Here is a 20,382-nt window from a genome sequence, read left to right as displayed (position 1 = left end):
CGAATACACAGCACATCCCGCCAAGGTAAAAGTATTTTGTCTCCTTTAACAGTACTTCTATTTATTCATTGTTCAAATTCACTGTTATTGCAGCCCAGTTATATTTTAAAAAATCAAAATATGTTTCTTAAGCTCACCTTTTTTCTACTCAGGAACAACTCCAGCTCAAGGTGAAGCCCACAGTAGTGAGGCTGTTGCTCAGCTACAGTCATGAGGTCCTTCAACCCTTTCCCTTCCAGGGGTCGGTCCTGCGACCTGCCTGCCATGTGCAAACTGGAGAAGAAATCCTGTCTTTAAAAACTGACTTCCTTTGTCATATAGTCTGAACCCTGGGGAGGGATCAGAGCTTGGACAAACTTAACCAAAACTGAAGTGTGAAAGCAGGTTAAAAACATTAATTCATGATATAAACATACAAAAACACATCTCAGAGCCTGCTTCCTAAGGCCAGAATCAGAAGGGCTACAGAGGCATGTCAGCTAGTCTGGTGGTCCTCTCCCCAGGCTGACTTTAGAGTCACCGGGGTCGGGGGGCGGGGCTTCAGAAAGCACAAACTCCCGGGTCTCAGGTGGGGCCTGGGCATCAGAATTTTCTTTAAATTCTTCAGGTAATTCTAAGGTCAGCCAAGGTTGAAAACCATAGAATTTCTAGCTCAATAGTTTGGGGGGTTGGGAGGGAGTTGGTCCCTTCTTTAAAATCTCTGAGAGATAGAATACATCCTGTCTGCCGTGGTGTCTTATTCCAGTTATAATTGTCAATGACAATGAGCACAGGTAATTTAATACAAACAGGGTGGAACAAAGTAGGTTTACAGTTGTTGATGTGGAAAATAATACATTAATAAATAATAGTACAAGAGTAAAACCTGTGTTTTATGTACTCACAACTATAAACTGACTTTTGCCCCACCCTGTGTGTGTATATATATATATTTTTAAATAAATATATTCTTATGCATATAAAAAAAATTTCTTAAATAAATAAATTATGGGTTTTTTCACCAGTCATTGTGATGTATGTACCTGCCTGGGGCACATCAGCCCTTTTTTTTTTTTTTTTTTTAAATGACAGGAATTCTGCACACATTCAAAAAAGTTTGCTGGCTCTGAGGGTGGACTCAGGATTTAAACCTAGGTCTGGTTCCAGTATCAGGTTCTCTCCTCTACACAATACAGCTTCTCCAGTCCAGAGGAAGAAATAAGACAGAAAAAAGAGGTTTTCTGTCTCTCTGGACTTTGTAATGTGTTTCCCAGAGCCCCAGATACAAGAAGGAAGCCTGTCACAAGGGCTGTCAGGCAAGAATTGGAAGGCGGCAACTCAGGGGAGGCAGGCCTGACTGAGGCATAAGCCTGAGAGCTCCCGGGCTGCGGCTGCGCAGAGCTGGGGGCAGGACCCCGGGGAGGCTAGTCCTGCTCTGCCGGCCGGGGTAGGGCTGAGAGGGAGGGGCCGCCACTGTCTCGCTGCCAGCTCCTGTTGCGCAGGTTTCTCCTCCAGGATATAAGCTATTTGTTGACTCTGGGAGTTTGCCCTCTAACGAGAGAAAGGCATTCTCCTGCAAGCAGCCACCTGGCATCCGGCATGAGCCAGGAGCCGGTGGGGCTATGAGAAAACATGTAACACAGAGAAGCCTGATAAACAGAGTCCAGTGTATTTTATGGATGACAGTGGCAGTCTTACTGTACTGTGGCAATAGTGCAGTTGGCATTCAGCCTTTGTTTAAATATCATATATGAAAGACCCAATGATAGACCTTCAAGAGTCGAGATGAGAGAAGGTTTGAATTTGAGTTCTGGTTCTTCCTTTCCACTATGTGACCTTGTCCACAGTCCTTAATGTGTCTGAGCCTGTCTCCTCATTTGTAACATAGAGCTAATGCTAAGACCTGCCAAACCTACTTGGCAGAGTTGCGGTGAACAGACTAAAATTTTGCTGGGGTTTGAAATCCAGCTGAGTTCTCTGCTGTTTCCTCAGTGCAAGACACAGATGACCAGTTTTCTGGTCCCACTGCCGCTACCCACAGAGCCTCAAACTCCCTGGCAGTGCTTCCTCTCCAGCACTGGTAAGCTCTCCCTGTGCCCGTGGGTGTGACTTACAGGCCCTGGATGCTCTCTTTAAACCATGTTCACCAGTTATCTGATCAGCAAGCACTGTGCCCAACACTTAGCACACAATAGGCAGCAAAACGGCTCTGGACGGTGGGAAATGAAATTTTCATACTAAGAAGCAGATCATTACAAACAGTCATCTACGCCAGGAAGGAGCTATACAGGGTGGCCTGGACTCTGAATCGGTTGGACGGGTCTGGCATGGGCGCAGTTGCACAGGGGAAGTGGTTATGACCTATTCAGGGAGATCAGAATAAGCTTTTCTGAGGAGAAAGTGATGCTGGGACTGAATGTGCTGGGGGGATTAATAGATAAAGACTGTAGAAGAAACTCTGTGGCAGAAGGGGGCATGAGCAAGCAGGAGACTGAAAGCAGTTCAGTAATGACAGCAGAGAGGATGAGAGGCTCAACATGGGGAGGCTGGGGCTATGGGCAGAGGACAACCATGCAGAGCCAAGGTAAGGAGCTTAGTGTTTATCCAAATAGTAATGGAGAAGTTTCTCAAGGGTTTTTACATAGCTGTTACCTGGGAAAAGTACTGGAAGCCATCGAGTTGTTGTGCAGAAACTTGCTGGAAGGAAACCAGACAAGACTTGAGTGTAACTCGGGCTGTGGTTGTAACAGGAGGGAGTATTTTAAAGAATCTAATAGTCACAAGCCCCCATGAGTGGCTAATGTGACTGATCAGATTGTAAAACACCTACTGAGCCCCATCCAGCAGTGAGCAAGGTCATTTGCCATTGAAGGCCACACACACATAGACATGGCTTTATCGTCTTTTCTTTGTTCCTATGCAACTGGGGCGGGAAAGGGCTGGGGTCCACCCCACTTGCTCATTGATGGAGTCCTGGCCGTCCTGCTCTTTGTTCACTCTTCTCCAAATACTGAGATGTTCTCATTTCTCTGAAGCCACAGGATGGTTAGATGCCAAGGGGAAGAAAATGACTCTAGAAGCCTGTAGTCCTGGCCACATCCTCTGACCTATTTGTACACTAGGGCTTGGGAAACAGGCCCAGGACATAACACCTGTTTCCTACTAGCCACTGATCATTGGGTCCCCTTTGTGAACCTTGTTTATAAGTCTGTGGTCGAAAGTAGAAATTCAGCTTTTCCAGGTTACCTGATCATAGCATTTTTAATTTATTTATTTTTAAAGATTTTATTTATTTTTAGAGAGAGGAAAAGGGAGGGAGAAGAGGGAGAGGAACATCAGGGTGCAAGAGATTCATCGATTGGTTGCCTCTTGCATGCCCCCAGCTGGGGACCTGGTGAGCAACCCAGGCATGTGTCCTGACAAGGAATGGAACTGGTAACCTTGTGGTTTACAGGTCTGCACTAAATCCAATGAGTCACCCCAGTCAGGGCCAATTGTAGGATTTTTATTCTCAACAAATCTCCAGCACCATTTCTAATACCTTCACTGTTCATTTGTTTGGTTCATTCATTCATTCCTGTGTATGTGTGAGGCACTGTTCTATATTCTGTGAACAAAATGCTTTTCAGAAGCTTACTCATTCAGGAGGCCGCCAATCTTCTCCTAATGAACCATTTTAAACTTTCCTGAACTTAAAAAAATAAAAAACACACACAAAAAAACATTTGGAATAAACCAACCTAACCTTCACGAGAGTCTGGGCACCACAAACCATCAGTCAGTTGTTTCCATTTGGATTTCATCTGCTACACATAGTTATTCAGGGGGAAGAAAACAAAGGAGAGAGCGAAGAATGGAGAAAGATGGAGAAAGAAAAATATGAGAGAAAAAAAGTAAGGAAGTAGTCCCAGCACATCCTCGTGGACGTGTACCCCTTCCTCCTGCCCGGTGAAGTTGGCTGCCGCGTTCCAACCTTACTGTTCATGACGTTTGCTTTTGCTTCATGGGCAAATAGCCAGGTTCCTGTTCATGGTTAACCGATAGCTTGGGATTGAGTTCAGTAGAGTCTTACTTTTGTGGCCTCTTTGTTCCTGACAAGTCCACTGACTTTTCCCCCCTGTAGCATCAATCTCCAGAATGTCCCATCCCTCCCATAGTCTGATAATGGAATCATAAATTTATAAAATTCCTGGCATGCCCACTTCATTAACAGTTATTCCTTAAAGATCAATTCAATGCAGACAAAGCCCTCTCATAACTTATTTTGAAAGCTACCATCAGCAAGTTGGGAATTTATTACATTCTGTGTCCAAATCTGCTCTATCTTGCCTTTGTGTCACTACTGAAATCTGATCTAGGAATTGTTTAGGGATTTATAGTTTACAAATTATCTCAATAGTCACAGTGATACTGATAGATATTATTATTCCCATCATCCAGATGAAACACCAAGGCTCAGGAATAACTGACTTGAACAGTTACACGTAGATCGTGGTAGCGCCACAACTTAAGTCTCTGGATGCTACGTCCCTCGTTCTGTACCCACCCACGCAGCCTGCAGCCTATCGCCAAACTGCACCCCTGCTGTCTCACTATCCTCCTCAGCAAGTTCACATACAGCTCACGCAGAGCTGCCCCACGCGGCACTGGTTATCGGGCTCAAGTGCCATCATCCATCTGCTCTCAAACCATGACAGCCAACTCAGCAAACCACATGAGACAACTGCTCTCAGCCACATCAATTGTGGAGTCCCAACTTGTTCTGAATGTGGTTCACGCAGAGCTGTCCTCTTCCTGCCATTTGATTTTTGTGCTCCGGAGGTCAGTTTCCATAAAGAAACGAAGGGCAACTATCATACTGAGGACTGAGTGTATGGTGGCACCTTGAAGGAAATGGTCAAGGAAAAGAGAGTATCAGATCAAGGGGCTAGTGGAAGTTACATGGCATGAACAGTGTAAGCATCATCAGCCTGGGAATGCTGACTTCAATGGCAAATAATGTTAATACCATTCCCTGAAGACTGTGCTAGAGTAACTAATTAGCTCTAGATCAATTAGTTCTACTTCCAGAAAAGCACCCCCAGTATCCATTTCCAACTTCCCAGTAAGGGACAGGTGACCACTAGCATATTTTTGCCCTCCGGTTTGTGAATCTGACAAAGCATTAATCTCCCACTCCCATAATAGAAAGTTCCTTCTAAACAAAGCACATACTTCCACATTCCCACAGTTCAGGTTTCAATCTTATTCATAAGGTTGGTATTTTAACTAGGTGATAATTTCCTACACTGTTCTCTATGTCCACTGGTTTGGTCTATATATTTTTCCATCTTTTGTTATATTTTCTAGAAAACTTTCCTAAAGTACGTACCCCTATTACTTAACCATTTGTTGATAAATGAGATACAAATTTACTCAGCATAGCACCCATCTCAGCAATCTGCTTTAATAACCTCAAGTACAATAATGCATCCTGCAATTGCCACCATTATAAACACCTATCAGATGTTCAAATAAAGATGCTTGTAGCCTCAACCATCTATTATTGCCATCTATCACAACGCCTTTTACTAAGTGATCAATGCTGAATTAATACTACGCACTGACGAGGACTTAAATCAACGGAAAGCACAATTACTATCACGGGTGATCTATTTCGTTGGTCCCCTTCACCATCTTGACACAGGCATCACACACAGGACACTTGAAAGTGATGAAAAAACTGAAATGATGAGACCCAAATTTTATCTTTAGTTCACTTAAATTGTACCACTCCATTGATTCTCTATCCATCAGGTAACTATAATTTAACACCTTATCAAGTTCACCAAGATGGCGGCAGGCAGGAGAGCCAGCTCTCTGAAAAAAGTTCAAAATTCTGTCCAAAGATATAACCATAAAAATCTCCACTTTTGTGCATAAATTATCGACTCAGTAACAACACATTAATTCACGTGACTTCATTTTTTCTTGTAATCTTCAGAAGATGTGAGAAGTACCACAGAGTGGCTCCCAACCCCTCTCCCTACTACTCCTAATTGTTAAAGAAAAACCGGGAGCTAGAAAATGGATTAGTAGACTTACCAGTGGTATTACTATGCATAATTGAACGAAGCACTATGTTAATAAAGCCAGGGTTGTAGGATTAACCTTTACAAAGGCCAATTAGTTTACATTCCTATTTGTCCCAAGGACCTGGACTGCTCTCCCAACTGCAGACAGCTTTCTTACAATCTGTCCCACTGGTCACACAATAGGGGACTGGCAAGGTGGTAAATGGATAATAAAACAACCTTCACTAATGGAAAAAGAAATCCCATAGAATACGTTAATAAATTCAAGTCTAAAATACTGCACGACAGTAGTGTCCTGAATTTTAGAACTGCCCAATACCATCCTTCACAAAGCTACAGTAAACGCCCAATTGTTTCCCAATTTGTGTAACAAATTATTACCTCTACAGGCATGCTTTCCCCTTTTTAATATTAATCTACATGTTACTGTTTTTAAAAATTTACCTTTAGATATTTGGTTCAGAATGTTGTGAAAAATTCAGCTAGGAAATTATTCATAAAACTGTATTCTGTATTTTTTTTTATTTTTGAAACAGCCAGTGTCCACATTTAAAATGCAGAATTTGCAAATATAAATTAGTCTAATAATTCAATTAAAAATAAAACAAAACAATTTCCTTTAGCATCACAATACATAAAAGGGTATTATCAACTCCAAATGGCAAGGTTAACTTTATGACAAGAATGCCAGAAGCTGGAAACTCATTAAAACTCTTCATGAATAGCTCAGTTTAAAGAACATTTCTATGTTCCATGATTATGCATGAAAAAAAATTTCATTGCATTATAAAGGCTCAGTAATTCATTCATGGCATAATATGAAGTTGAGCAAGATTTTATTTTTACAATGACAATAAAATATGCATTTAAACAAAAAAAAATACCCTCCCAATTGTTTAAAAACAATTCTATTTGGAGGGTAAAATATATTTTAAAATATATTGACTCACCAAATTTCAATTTAGGCTGCTGACTACTAATATGAAAGTTTTTATTTAAAAATATCACAAATATCCTTTTAACAGTGAAAATTTCAATGTGGTAAGTTTCACTGCAAAGCAATTTTCACCTGAGTAGATTTTGAAATTTAGTGCGCTCATATATTTGGGGGAAGGTGGGGAAGGAAAAATCCACTTATATCAGATAGTAAGTTTGTAGTTGATTCTTTCACATTTATTTCACATTGAGTTAAATGAACATTTGCTGTGACCTTCCCAGGACACACGATACCTCCCTTTTTCCTGTAAATTTGTTCTGGCATTTTATGAATTCTCGGTGTCCATAATATTTCCACTTCGTTACCCATTCAAGCATAGCAACTCCATTCAGTTCTATACAACAGTGTCTATAATATATACACGTTTAATTATTAATAGGAAATAGAAAATAAAAATTTACAGTGATTGAAAAAGGGTCAGAAAATGGGATACGAATAGTAATACTGTATAATCAGAATATCCTATTATCCTATCAATTCCAAAGACAGGGTTTTCCCTTTATTAGTTGAAATACAAAAAAGGCGTTGGGGATCCCAGGAAAATAACACTATATGTCAGAAAATTCAACGTGCTCCACCATCAGGATTTCCATCACACATTTAATTTCTTCTGTACAATTTTTATAAACTTGTTTTTCTCTTCAAAATCATTAATTTCCAGATTAAATTCAGCACTACACAGTATGCCCTTTAAGTAAAATGAGGTTACCTGCTTTATTTGGATACCAAGTTCCCTTCCAGACAGCATTAAAATAAAGACAAGTAAGACTACACGGATAAAATCCAGTATAATTCAAATCCAACAATGAAAAATTTCCCCCATATTTGTTGCAAAATTCTTTCTACTGAAATGCTTTGCTACAATAATAAAAAGCATACATTACATATAAAAGATACCAGTGTACTAAAAAGTGACAGAAGTGAACTAGCAAATCCTTCAAAGCACATTTATATAAATGACTAGCATTTAAAAACGTTTCTCCTATAAAATGTAGGTCATATACATTTAAAAATTGGCGGTTTTATTTCTAAAGCAGTGATGTGTGTGTGTTCAAATAGCCATTCTGTACAGTATATCTACTCAATTCAAACTACAATAAATTTGTCTTCCTTTGTATTGAAGTTGAATAAGTTCATCTGATCAGCTGAGAAATCGAGCTTGAAAAATAAGTATCTAAAAATCAAAGTAGAAAGTTCAGAATGACTGAAATGTAGATATGAAATATGAAGAGAACTATTTATTTCACAATGGAGCTGAAGTCACCTCAAAACTTATGGGCTTGAATCTAAAACAGAAACAAATATTAAAATCCAAAGCAAACCATAATATTAGGTAGCAGTACAGAAGCAGGAAAAAAACAAACAACACACCCCCTTCCTTCAGTGTGATGGGCACTAAGTTTTGCAGTCTTCCTCCATCTTGCAGAAGAGTGGTAAGGCCATTCAATGCTTAGTGAAAGTGAGTACAGATGAAGTCAGATTTAGCCTGTCTCCCCTGCAACTTCAATTATGCTGTGTAAACAGTGTTACGTTCCAATAGGAGGAACAATGGAATTTGCTTATAAAAACTGATTAAAGATAATTAAATGAAATAAGGATAATTAATAACTCTGAAATGCTTTTTAGAACTTTCCTGATGCTACTGGTAAAATTAGCACTGCTATGTATTATTGCTTACATACAGTACAACATCATATGCCTTCTAACATAAAGCAGTACTGTGATTTGTTTGTACATATTTACAGATTCTTAAAAACAAGCTGTAAAAACACTACATACTTTCAGACAATACAAATTAGCACATTGGTACTCACTTCAAAACAAATGGAATGCATAACATTAATAAACATCATAAAGGAAGACTCACATAAAAGTCCTTGATTGTCAAGACACGTTTATATATAAACTCTAACTGTGCAGAATTAAAGATTCAATCATAGGTACATCCTTATTTGATGAACCATATTTACAGCATGGAATTGCATAAAAAAATAAAATAATGTTTACAGGGTTTTACTTTTTTATCCATTGGATTAAAGAAAGCAACAAACACAAGAAATGTTTGTCTGCTTTAATTTGTTTCCTACCTAATTTTAAGTGAATAAAGGAAACATACTGTTTTATTTGCAAAATATAGCAAAAACAACTGGAAAATTATTTCCCTGAAATAAAGTAATTTGAAACGGAAAAAAGTTTAAATTAAATTGCAGAGTCAAAAAGTTTCTGATTATAATAGTGCTTCTTCAAGTAAATATACTGTGGAAAAAAATGAGTTCTAGTTTAAAACGTCCTAAGTCTAAGAAATGTAGTACTACAGTAATGCCTACTTTTAAAGTTTCCCGGCTTTTAAAATTTAAACAGCCCTTTAAAAACCCAAATTAATAAAATGAAACAAGTGGCAAAAGATCTAACCTAGCTGGCACTTGACAAGTTTCTCTCACCTGTGGAAATGAAAGCCTCCCCTGAGCACAAGGCCTCTTTAGCCGCTCCCTCAGAGAGAAAATCGCCCGACCACTGACAGTCCTCAGCCAGAGCTAAAAGGATCGATCTCTATGGCATCAAGTAGAAAATTTGCAAGTGATCCAAAACCTTTAACAGCTACTCAAATATTCCCAACAAAACAAAATGTGTGCAGTAAGTTAAAATGTGAGAGTAGGTCCTACGTGAAATAGCACCTCATTCACATTGACCTAAAGTTCAAGGGTGGAAATTTAAAAGAACAATTTTGCTCACTAAAAGTAATGAGAAACACAAACTGCAAAAGGATATCTCATATCCTCAATATTCTGATCTAAAGCAACACAAAAAGCTACTTGCTTTCTCTATTAATGCCCAGATAGAAGTAACTTTCTAAACCAAACAGGGAAACCCAAAATGTTGAGATGTTTATCACGATGATAATACAAGGTAACTCCGGTAGGCATTTAGAATTTCACAGTAAGAGAATTAACCATACTTAAACGGTAAGTCAGAAAGTTAGGCCAAGATCGTTTTCCTCAAAAATGCTCATAATGGGGTGGAAATGTCTGCCATTAGACAGATTTAAAGAAATGTGCTCAAGGCAGGAATGCAACATCTGAAATTCTGCTTGCTTAACTACCATTTTCAAAGGCCTTCCTTCCTTAGCTTTACGTAACTGCTCAGCAGTAGAGTTATGTTCTAAAAACTGAGAGCTGCTGTTAAAACAAACAAAAAACTTCATACTGTACCAGGAACAACATCAAGTTCTCAACAGAACAAAAATTTTGATCAGGCTCAAGAAGTATCAACTCAGGATATAAATGCCTACTCTCATCAGTTAGTAGTATGAGAAAATTACAAATGCCTACCTAGGGCAAGCAGTTCCATTTTTAACACTTCACCTGAATGAAGGCTTCGTGCGATGGTGATGTGCAACTCCACACACACCATTCTTTAGAGCCAATAATGACAGAACTTAAATATCTGCCTCAAAGAAGTCTACAATTCTTGAAAAATTGGGCAGCAAAGAAAGCTGTCAGATGGAGAAATGAGTATTTCAAGCAAAGCTTAATAACCGAAGTGTAGAGAAAACCACATTAAAGATAATTTATATTCCTTACCATAAAAACACCAATATATTCAAAATAACTGTCAAAGATGTTTAGGGTGACTATTTCTTTGTTCCCTTTCTTTATGAGAACACTCTTGGGATAATATTAAATAAAAGAAAAAATAATTTAAATGTATAACATTCTATACTGAAACAAAGACTACAAACCTACAGGGCCAATATAAAAGATGGAAATTAACAATAAATTTTCACTTTCCAAGGGTATTAATTTTAGATTATCACTGGTACTGTATCAGTGTGTGCATTATGACAGAGATGGTGAAAACTTTAAAAAAATGAAACTACTGTTATTTTTCCAAAACTTAAAACTGTCCAATGTATAACTCAAACCATCACTCTTCAGAAAAGTATATAATGTATATATGTATATATATAAGCACTACTTTTTGTACCATGCTATATTATTTTAAGACAAAGTATTAAAAAAAAAACATTCATGGTATAAGGATAAAGTCTGCAGTTTATTTAGATTTTGAAATGCAACAAAAAGTTTCCGATCACTCGTCTAGCTGAAAAAAAAATTGTCGTTACTAGAATTAGTAAACACTTTTGGATTGTGAAATTGCAATGAGCAGTGTTCATTAAAAAGTAACTCAAGATAAAATAAGCAATTAAAATGCCCATTTCTTTAGTTTCTCTGGATACTGTTTAATTATCCAATCTATCAAGAGTCTAGAAAGAAAAGAATTAAGCCAGGTTTTACATTTCCAAAGATAACCCAATTTCCTTTTATTGCCGAAAATTAAAATTGTCAATTATGAGATGATTATGACACAACCATATCAAACCTAAAAATCTAAATCTTTTTTTAACTTTGAGAAATCAAAAATACCAAATAGATTCTAAGTGCTCTATGTTAACTGAAGTGTATATGTAAAGTAAAATACAATTAAGCTTTAAAACGTGGAATATACATTTGTATAAGCATTATGTCCTTGGGAATGTAATCTACAGAATATCTTCTTACTAAAACTTCAAAATCTTGATACCTGCACGTGAAAAATCTTAAAAAATATCTAAGTACAACTGTACAAAGAAACTGACACCAATATGCATACTTCCATAGAAGTGAATGCTTCAACAGTTACATATTTTGGTAAAACTTTAGAAAGTATGCATATTTTAAAAGTAATTAGGCTTTTAAATAGTGGAGTCTTAGACTATCCGATTTTTATTACTTTTTCTTTAAAAAAAGTCAATATAATGCAAAATGAAAATCAAGGGTATATGGCGTATCATTCTTTTTAAAAGGGTGGTTTCTTGGTTTCTTCCCCCCGACACAGGACACACTAATTTATTTAAGCCATAATCTCTTGACATTTAAACTTTTAAATTCACTCTGTAAAGTAAAATCAGAATCCCTGCTGAAGTGCATGACTATGCTGAAAAACTTAAGAAACAGTATGAGTAAATTTCACACAATTACTAAATTCCTAAGAATGTACAATGTTATCAGTTAGGAAACAATTGTGCGAAAGTCTTTTTTTCCTTTTAAAAGTGGTGTAGGTGGAATAGCAAGTTTCTGATCTAAAACAAGTAATGCATTGCTTCTATAAAGGTGACAACATGTAAGGCAGTTCAAAGAATGCTGACTAACCAAACAAAATGCAGTTATTGGATTATCTTGCTATTCATATCAGCTTAACTTGTTATATCGCACTGCTCTTAAATCTGTACAGCACTCCATTTTACACAGAGTAACCCCACTCTCGATTAATCTGTTCTAAAGTGCCAGTATTATTTACACATTTTTTTTTTAGCCAAAAGTCTGGCCAGTTGTGGCATCAGGTGAAGATGTCATCCCAGCTCTATTATCATTTACATTCACCAAGGGAAATTCTGGAAATTCAGCACTTGTCCCTGGTCCCCGAAGGTTCACCTGTCCATTGGCAGTGCTAAATTGAGTAGCTATTCCAGCTCTTGATCCGTGATATGGAGCACGAAAGGGCTGTTCAAAGGAGCTCATTTGGTAAGCTTGGTGGACAGGTTGAGCCTCAGCTTTCTTCTGAGAAGTCACTTGATCCAAAAAGTCCTGTGTGGATGTGGCAGAAGCATGGTTTGTCTCATCACCTGAAAAGGGAAATGAGTGCTGTGAATCACCTACTATTAGTCCAAAGTGGGACTTATCTGGAGTTGTTCTTAGTGGAGAATTCATTCCTGATCGAAAGCTATTGATGGGCATGGCTGCATAGACTTGCTTGTCTATGGAAGAGAATGCTGGCTGATTTGGAAGAGTCTGGTTATCAGTCACAAAGTTAAGGCTCGGGCTATTCAAATAGGCATCATTTTGGCTAGTTCTGTCCAAAGCCTGCTGCAGAAACTTTGAGTATTCCTGCAACATGTTGGCTTTATCTGATGAGGATGCTTGGGAGCTTGATCCAACATTCTCCGACTGGGTCACCTCAGGTACCTCTGAAGAATTTATTGATATGCTAGATGTCACCTCTGTGTCCGCAACACTGAATGATATCTCATGCTGTCCGTTAGCTTTATGGGAATAATGATCCAACAGAGTCTGCAGTACTTCGTCTGGAATAACATTTTTGTCATGATTACTCTTAATCTCCACATTCAGTGCCTGTGAATCTAATATGGATGCTGTGGTACTTTCATCGATGACACTTGCCACAGCTGCTTGTGTTACAGAGGGCTGAGAGGCTATGGTACCCACATTCAGTGCATACTCCCTACTGTTGTTACTTGCTGCTTGGAGATACCGCTTCTTCTTCAAAAATTGCATGGCATCATCATAATTGGTACTGCTATGCACAGGTTTACTGGGACCCTCTTGCAAATTATCAACCTGATCAATGTCAGCATTGCCCTCTGAGTCCAGCAAAGCTTGTTTATCCACAAGTTCAAAAGCATACTTTGAAACTTTGCTCTCTTCATATGTAGATAAAGGTGAAATTGTTTGATTTTGCTCCAGTGGCTGTTTTAGGCTTCTCTTACTGTTAATTTTTTTGAGAACCAACTTAGGCGGATGTATTTCTCCTGATGCATCTTCTAAATGTGATCCCCCCACGGAAGAATGTGGCATTTCAACAGCATACTCTGCTACCATATACTCATCTTTTACTTTAGTACTTGAAGAATAAAGAGGCAAATAATCATTTTTGTCTTTCTTCAGATCAGATTTGTCCAAAGCACTCTCTTTGTCCATCCCAGATGATTTTTTCTCAGTTTTCTGCCTTTTCTTTTTTGGCAGTGAGTTATCTTTTGGTGATGTAGAAAAGCCAGAATCTTCCTCCGATGTCAGAAGGCCACCTTTGATGGCACATCTGTTCAGTTTTTTGTCATGATTTTCATGGCACATACGTTTATGTTTCAATACACGATCTGTTCTAGAAAAATACTGTCGAATTCAGAGGTCAGTAGTGAGTTTTTGTTTTGGTCAACCAAGAAAAGAAAAGAAAAAGAAAGAAAAGAAAAAAGCAATTAATACAAAGATAGGCAGGAGTATAAAAATATAAGCAATTCCTAACTAATTCGCTGAGCCACTAATCTGTTATAAGTCTAATCAACACTTAGGACATTCTTCAAGTAGTTCTAGTCGCAATAGTTTCTAATTAACTAGAATTACTTTATAATTTAATTTAGGATAGAAGAATTTTCAAGTGTCAACCATACCTCATTAAAGTGGATTTTAAAATAAAAATTTCAAACCAACTCTTACCTGTAAACAGTATTCACACTGGTAAGGTTTTTCTCCACTATGAGTTCTCTTATGCCTTTCCATATGATATTTTTGTATGAATCTCATACCACATTCGTCACAGCGAAATGGTTTTTCACCTAGTATACAATATAGAAAGTTTAAAACAAAACACATATTGTAAAATAATGAATCTTAACACAAAAATCTCTAAATAAATGGCTTTTGAGAGTTGTTACACTCTGCTCTTTTTAAATGACGAAAAGTCTCTCTATACTACAGGTATCTTCCAATTAAATTTTTCAATAATATTTTGCTTTATAAAAATGAAACAGATTGGCATATGCCACTGAAAAGAAAAAGCGGAAAGCAGACATCCTCAATTTCCCTGTCTTTCAATTACGTGTGTACATAAAACACTCTTCATGGAGACCAGCAGTACCAGGAACTTAGAGCAATATGAACATTGTGTCAGTAGAGTAACTGATGCTTTTTATAATCACACAAAATAATATTTTAAGAAGATTTTTGAGAAAAAAATGTTACTCATATGTATTCCAACACAATTCTCGGGTATAACCTTTTTAATTCTATACTTATTTTAAAATATTATTTGTGGTTAAATAAAATTGAAATCCTAGGAAAATATTCTTGAAAATCTAATTACTCAAAGAGAAGAGTTTAGACTAGAGACTAAGTTTTAAAAGTACAAGTCTGATTTTCGTTTTCTCAACTCAAACCAGCATTGCTCATGTCCTTTTGGGAATGAATTAAATGAGCACTGTTAAATTAGGGACATACACACACCCCCCCCAGACACTCTTAAAAAAAAAAAAAAAAACTCATAAAGGCATCTTACCTGTAAGGAACTATTAACATGGAGATCTAAAATAATTTATATTTATAAAACCACACAGGTGCCAAGACACTTCAGTGGGAAAAGAACAGTCTTCTCAACAGTGATGCTGGGGCAATTTGATACCCAAATACAAAAGAATGAAGTTGGACCCCTCTCTCACCTCCTACACAAAAATTAACTCAAAATGGATCATAGGCCTAAATGTGAGAATTAAAACTATTAGAACACAACACAGGAAAAAATCTTGACCTTGGATTAGGCTATGATTTCTCAGATCTGACACCAAAAGCCCAAGCAACCAAACAAAAAATACAATGTACTTCATCCAAATTAAAAACTTATGTGCCTCAAAGAACACTATCAAGAAAGTGAGAGAGAAAATGGTGTAGCTGCTGTGGGAAATAGTCTGGAGGTCCCTCAAAACATTAAGCATAGAATTACCGTATGATCCAACAATTCTACTCTTAGGTACTTACCCAAAAGAACTGAAACAGGACTCATTCAGACAATAACCAAAAGACGGAAGCAACCCAAGTGTCCACCAACAGGTGAATGAATAAAATAGGATATATACATGCAATGGAATACTATTCAGCCATAAAAGAAATGAAATTCTGATATATGCCACCACATGGATGACCTTGCAAATACTATGCTAAGTGAAAGTAACCAGATATAAAAAGGACAAAAACTGACTGATTCCACTTACATGAGGTACCTAGAGTAGGAAAATTCACAGAGACAGAAAGTAGAATAGAAGTTAGCAGGGACTGGGGGAAAGAGGAAACAAAAGAGTTATTCATGGCTTAATGGTTCCAGATTTTTGTTTGGTTACATGTAGTAAATGTAGTAAATGTACTTGATGCCACTAAAATATGAAAAACTTCAGGTTATGGTTTAACAAAAAACTAAAAAGACATGAAATGGGATAAAATATCTGCAAATCATACATCTGATAAGGGATGTGTATCTAGTTTACAGAAAGAACTCTTACAACAGTAAAAAGAAAAATAATCTAATTTAAAAACAGGCAAAGGATCCAAATGGACATTTCTCCAAAGGAAACATACAAATAGCCAATAAAAACATGGAAAAATGCTCGATATCATTACTCATTAAGGGAGTACAAATCAAGACCACCAATAACAATTCACACCCAACAGGATAAATAAAATAAAAAAGACAGACAACACGTGTTAGCATGGATGTAGAGAAATTAGAACTCTCATACATAACTGGTAGAATTATAAAAGGGGTGCAACTGCTTTGGAAAATAATTTTGTAGATCCTTAAAATGTTAAAAGCAAATTTATCATATGACTCAGCAATTCCACTCCAAAGCATATACGCAAGAGAACTGAAAAGGTATACTCACATACAGCTGTATACACAAATATTCATAGCAGCATTATTCGTAACAGCCAAAAAGTAAGAATTCAAATCTCTATCAACTGATGAATAAACAAAATGTGGTGTATATATAATGTTCAGCTATAAAAATGAATAAAGTAATGCTACAACATGAATGAACTTTAAAACCCTATCCTAAGTGGATGAAGCTACACACAAAAGACTACCTACTGTATTATTCCATTTATATGGAATGTCCAGAATAGGCAAACCCAAAGAGAGAAAAGAAATTAAAGATTGCCTGATACAGTGGGAAAAAGTACAGGATTTTAGAGTGACAAAAATCTTCTGAAAAGTAGATTGTGGTGATTGTTGTACTGCTCTGTGAACATACAAGGTCTGTCTAGAAAGAGTCCAGCCATTGTTAATATAATGAGAATGGTTTGTGTGACATCAGTGTAACCTGATAGCCATGGAGAGTTGACAAGAATGCATAAACAACAACTTCACTATACTGGTCAGTGGGGATAGTAGATGCTGTTGAGTGAGCATGGAGTACAGTGTGGCTGTCCATTCAAAATGGCTGAGCAAGTAGAGCAACAAATTTTGCTTTAAGCTTGAACATTCCTCTGTGGAAACTATTCGGATAATTCAGAAGGCTACAACTATGGGCAACTGGTGATTGGCAGCTTCATCATGACAACATGCTCCCTCATGCATCATGTCTTGTGCAGAGTTTTCTGGTGAAACATCGAATCACCCAGGTGACTCAGTGCCCCCATAGCCCTGATTTGGTGCCCTGCAACTTCCGACTTTTCCCAAAACTAAAATCGCCTTTAAAGGGAAGAAATTTCAGACCTCTGATAAGATTCAGGAAAATATGATGGGGCAGCTAATGGCAACTGGGAGAACTGCGTGAGGTCACAAGGTGCCTACTTTGAAAGGGACTGAGGTGTCACTGTCCTTTGGACAATGTTTCTTGTATCTTCTTCAGTAAATGCCTCTATTTTTCATATTACATGGATGGATACCTTCTAGACAGACCTCATATTATAATATAAACTATTGAACTACACACTTTAAAGGGGTAGGCATTGGGGCAAGATTTGGGAAACAGCTTTCTCCCAGACAGAAGTGCTTGCAGAGGCAATTGTTCCTTTTCTGAGCCCTCCCCTAAGGAGAAGGCAGAGGGCTGCCATATCTGAGACTCCATCTACCTGGTTCACAGTTTGCCCCACCCTGATGACTCTCTGAAGGTCTGCCACACACAACTTTTGGGCCCAGCCAAGCTCTTTCCAGTGGCTTTTCCATATGAATGGTTTGTTTCAGCTCATGCTTCACTGGGGGCAGCATCTGGCCTCAGTGAACCCTGTACCTCTTACTAAATGGCCCCAGGCTAGCACTAGCAGCAGCTGGCCTTGGTTCACAGGTTGGCCTTGCTTGGCCACCTCCAAGCCCAGCACAAGTAGCAGCCATCTGCAGACTGCTTTGTAGCTGACGCCAGGTGTTTCTGGACAGAAGACAGGTAAGAGCTGACCTTGGCCTGCACCTCCTGGGAGCCCCAGAGCCTGTGCATCCAATGGACAGATAGAGACCATGTCAGATCACCACCATCCAACCACCTCCACAAGTGACATACCCAAGGGGTGAACTCGGTGGGCACCTGAGCCCTGCTGAAGTCAGTACTGCTCTGTGGAGTGATCCCCTGCACAGCTAATCCTCCACAGTGGTAAGAAGTGGGTTGTCAATGGTCACAGCCAGTCCCTGCCATCTGATCAGCTGGGGTAGAACCCTCCCACTGACCTGTCAACAGTAATCAAGGTTCAACTACAAGTGGAGGGTGTACACACCTCAAGTACGCAGCTTGGATGATAAGGGAGGCTGTGCCACTGTATCCTACTGGACACCTACTATATTAGGTCATTCTACCAAGCTTCGGAGTCACAGCAGCTCTACCTAATACAAATAGAGGGAGGCTGCCAAAATGAAGGGACAAAGACACCATCCCCCACCCCCACCCAAAAGAACAGAACAAAACTCGAGAGAAAGAATTAAACAAAATAGAGACAAGCTATCTACTAGATGCAGAGCATCATAATAAGTATGCTCAATGAACTTAGGGGAAGAGCGAACTCAGGAAGAACTTCAACAGCATAAAAAAAAGGATCTGGAAACCATAAAAAAGAACTAGACAAAAATGAAGGATACACTAATTGAAATGAAGAATAGTTTACAAGGAGTCAGCAGTAGAGTACATGAAGCCAAGAATCCAATCAGTGATATGGAATATAAGGAAGCAAAAATACCCAATCAGAACAGCAAGAAAAAAGAATCCAATAAAATGAGGGCAGTGTAAGGAGCCTCTGGGACAAATTCAAACATTATCAACATCTGCATCATAGGGATGTCAGAAGGAGAAGAAAGAGAACAAGATATTGAAAACCTATTGAAATAACTAAATGACAGAAAACTCCCCTACACTGGTGAAGGAAATAGACTTACAAGTCCAGGAAGCACAGAATCCCAAACAAGATGGATGCAAAGAGGACCACACCAAGACATATCATAATTTAAATGCCAAAGGTTAAAGATAAAGAGAGAATCTTAAAAGTAGCCAGGGAAAAGCAGAGTAACCTACAAGGGAACTCCCATTGAACTGTTAGCTGATTTCTCAAAAGAAACTCCACAGGCCAGAAGGACTGGCAAGAAATTTCAAAGTGATAAAAAGCAAGGACCTACAACCAAGATTACTCTATCCAGCAAAGCTATCATTTAGAATCAAGGACAGATAAAGAGCTTCTCAGAAAAAGCTAAAAGAGTTCATTACGAACAAACTACCATATTTTGCCATGTATAAGGTGCTCCCATGTAAAATGAGCAGCCACATTTTTGTGTGTGCATTATACATGGGATTATTTTACCCATGGAATGCAATCACTATGTCCATGTACAATGTGCACCCTTATTTATCCCTCAAAAATTTGGGCAAAGGAGTGTGCATTATACGTGACAAAATACAGTAGTAGTATATGAAATGTTAAAGGGTCTTCCTTACGAATAAGATAAAAAATATGAATGGGAATAATTACATATCTATCAATAATTGACCGTAAAAAATAAAATAAATGAACAAGCAGAACAGAAACAGAATCATTGATACAGAGAACATTTTGATGGTTGCCAGATGGAAGGGGGGTCAGGGAGATGGGCAAAAAAGGTTAAGAAATTAAGAAGTACAAATTGCTTATTATGGAACGGTCATGGGGATGTAAAGGACAGTGCAGGGAATATAGTACCAAAGAATATATATGCATGGACCATGGACATGAACAACGGTGTAGGGATTGTCTGAGGGAGTGTGGGGGGTCTGGGTGGAAGGGGGTAAAGGGGAAACAAGTTGGACAACTGTAGCAGCATAAACAATAAAATATAACTTAAAATTTAAGTTTTTTCATTTATGTTTGTGGATTAGGTAACCTATATACATTGTCCAAAGGGAAAAAAAAAAAAAATCAAAACACTGCAAAAAAAGGGTTTCCCTTCCGTCTTTTCCCCTTCATAGGTAACTATATTTATTTACTAGTGTTTCTTTCCCTACTCTCTTAACACAAGCATAAGGAAAAAATACATACTCTTTTTCATTTTTCTTTCTTACATGAAAATAACTTATTTTATTCAGTGTTCTGCATCTTTTTTCTTCAGTAGCTTAGAGATCTTATCAGTTGAAAAAGAGCTATCTCATTCTTTCTGACAGCTGATATTTTTCATAAATAGATATTAAACACATATAAATTTAACTAGTCCCCAATTATTTCCAAACATTTCCTATTATTATGAATGTTGTAATGAATAACTTGTAAATATATTAATTCACAC

General features: G+C 37.9%; 1 protein-coding gene across 6 annotated transcripts in view; it reads right to left on the bottom strand.

Annotated features, from left to right (window-relative positions):
* Positions 1-7,023: 7,023 nt before the first annotated feature.
* ZNF148 (zinc finger protein 148) overlaps positions 7,024-20,382 on the bottom strand; it is a 183,336-nt gene continuing 169,977 nt past the window's right edge. For all 6 annotated transcript variants that reach the window (XM_054575177.1, XM_054575175.1, XM_054575180.1 and 3 more), the window contains 2 exons: positions 14,319-14,437; positions 7,024-13,997 (listed from right to left, as the gene is read on the bottom strand). In XM_054575177.1, coding sequence (XP_054431152.1) covers positions 12,399-13,997; positions 14,319-14,437 — 1,718 coding nt within the window. In that variant the 3' untranslated portion in view covers positions 7,024-12,398. The remainder of the gene's footprint in view (positions 13,998-14,318; positions 14,438-20,382) is intronic.

The sequence above is a fragment of the Pteronotus mesoamericanus genome, unplaced genomic scaffold (assembly GCF_021234165.1).
Source record: "Pteronotus mesoamericanus isolate MK-2021 breed Mesoamerican mustached bat unplaced genomic scaffold, CSHL_Meso_final contig_27, whole genome shotgun sequence".
Classification (NCBI taxonomy): domain Eukaryota; kingdom Metazoa; phylum Chordata; class Mammalia; order Chiroptera; family Mormoopidae; genus Pteronotus; species Pteronotus mesoamericanus.
Note: the sequence above shows the minus strand (reverse complement) of the source record. Positions and strands in the feature narration are given on the sequence as shown.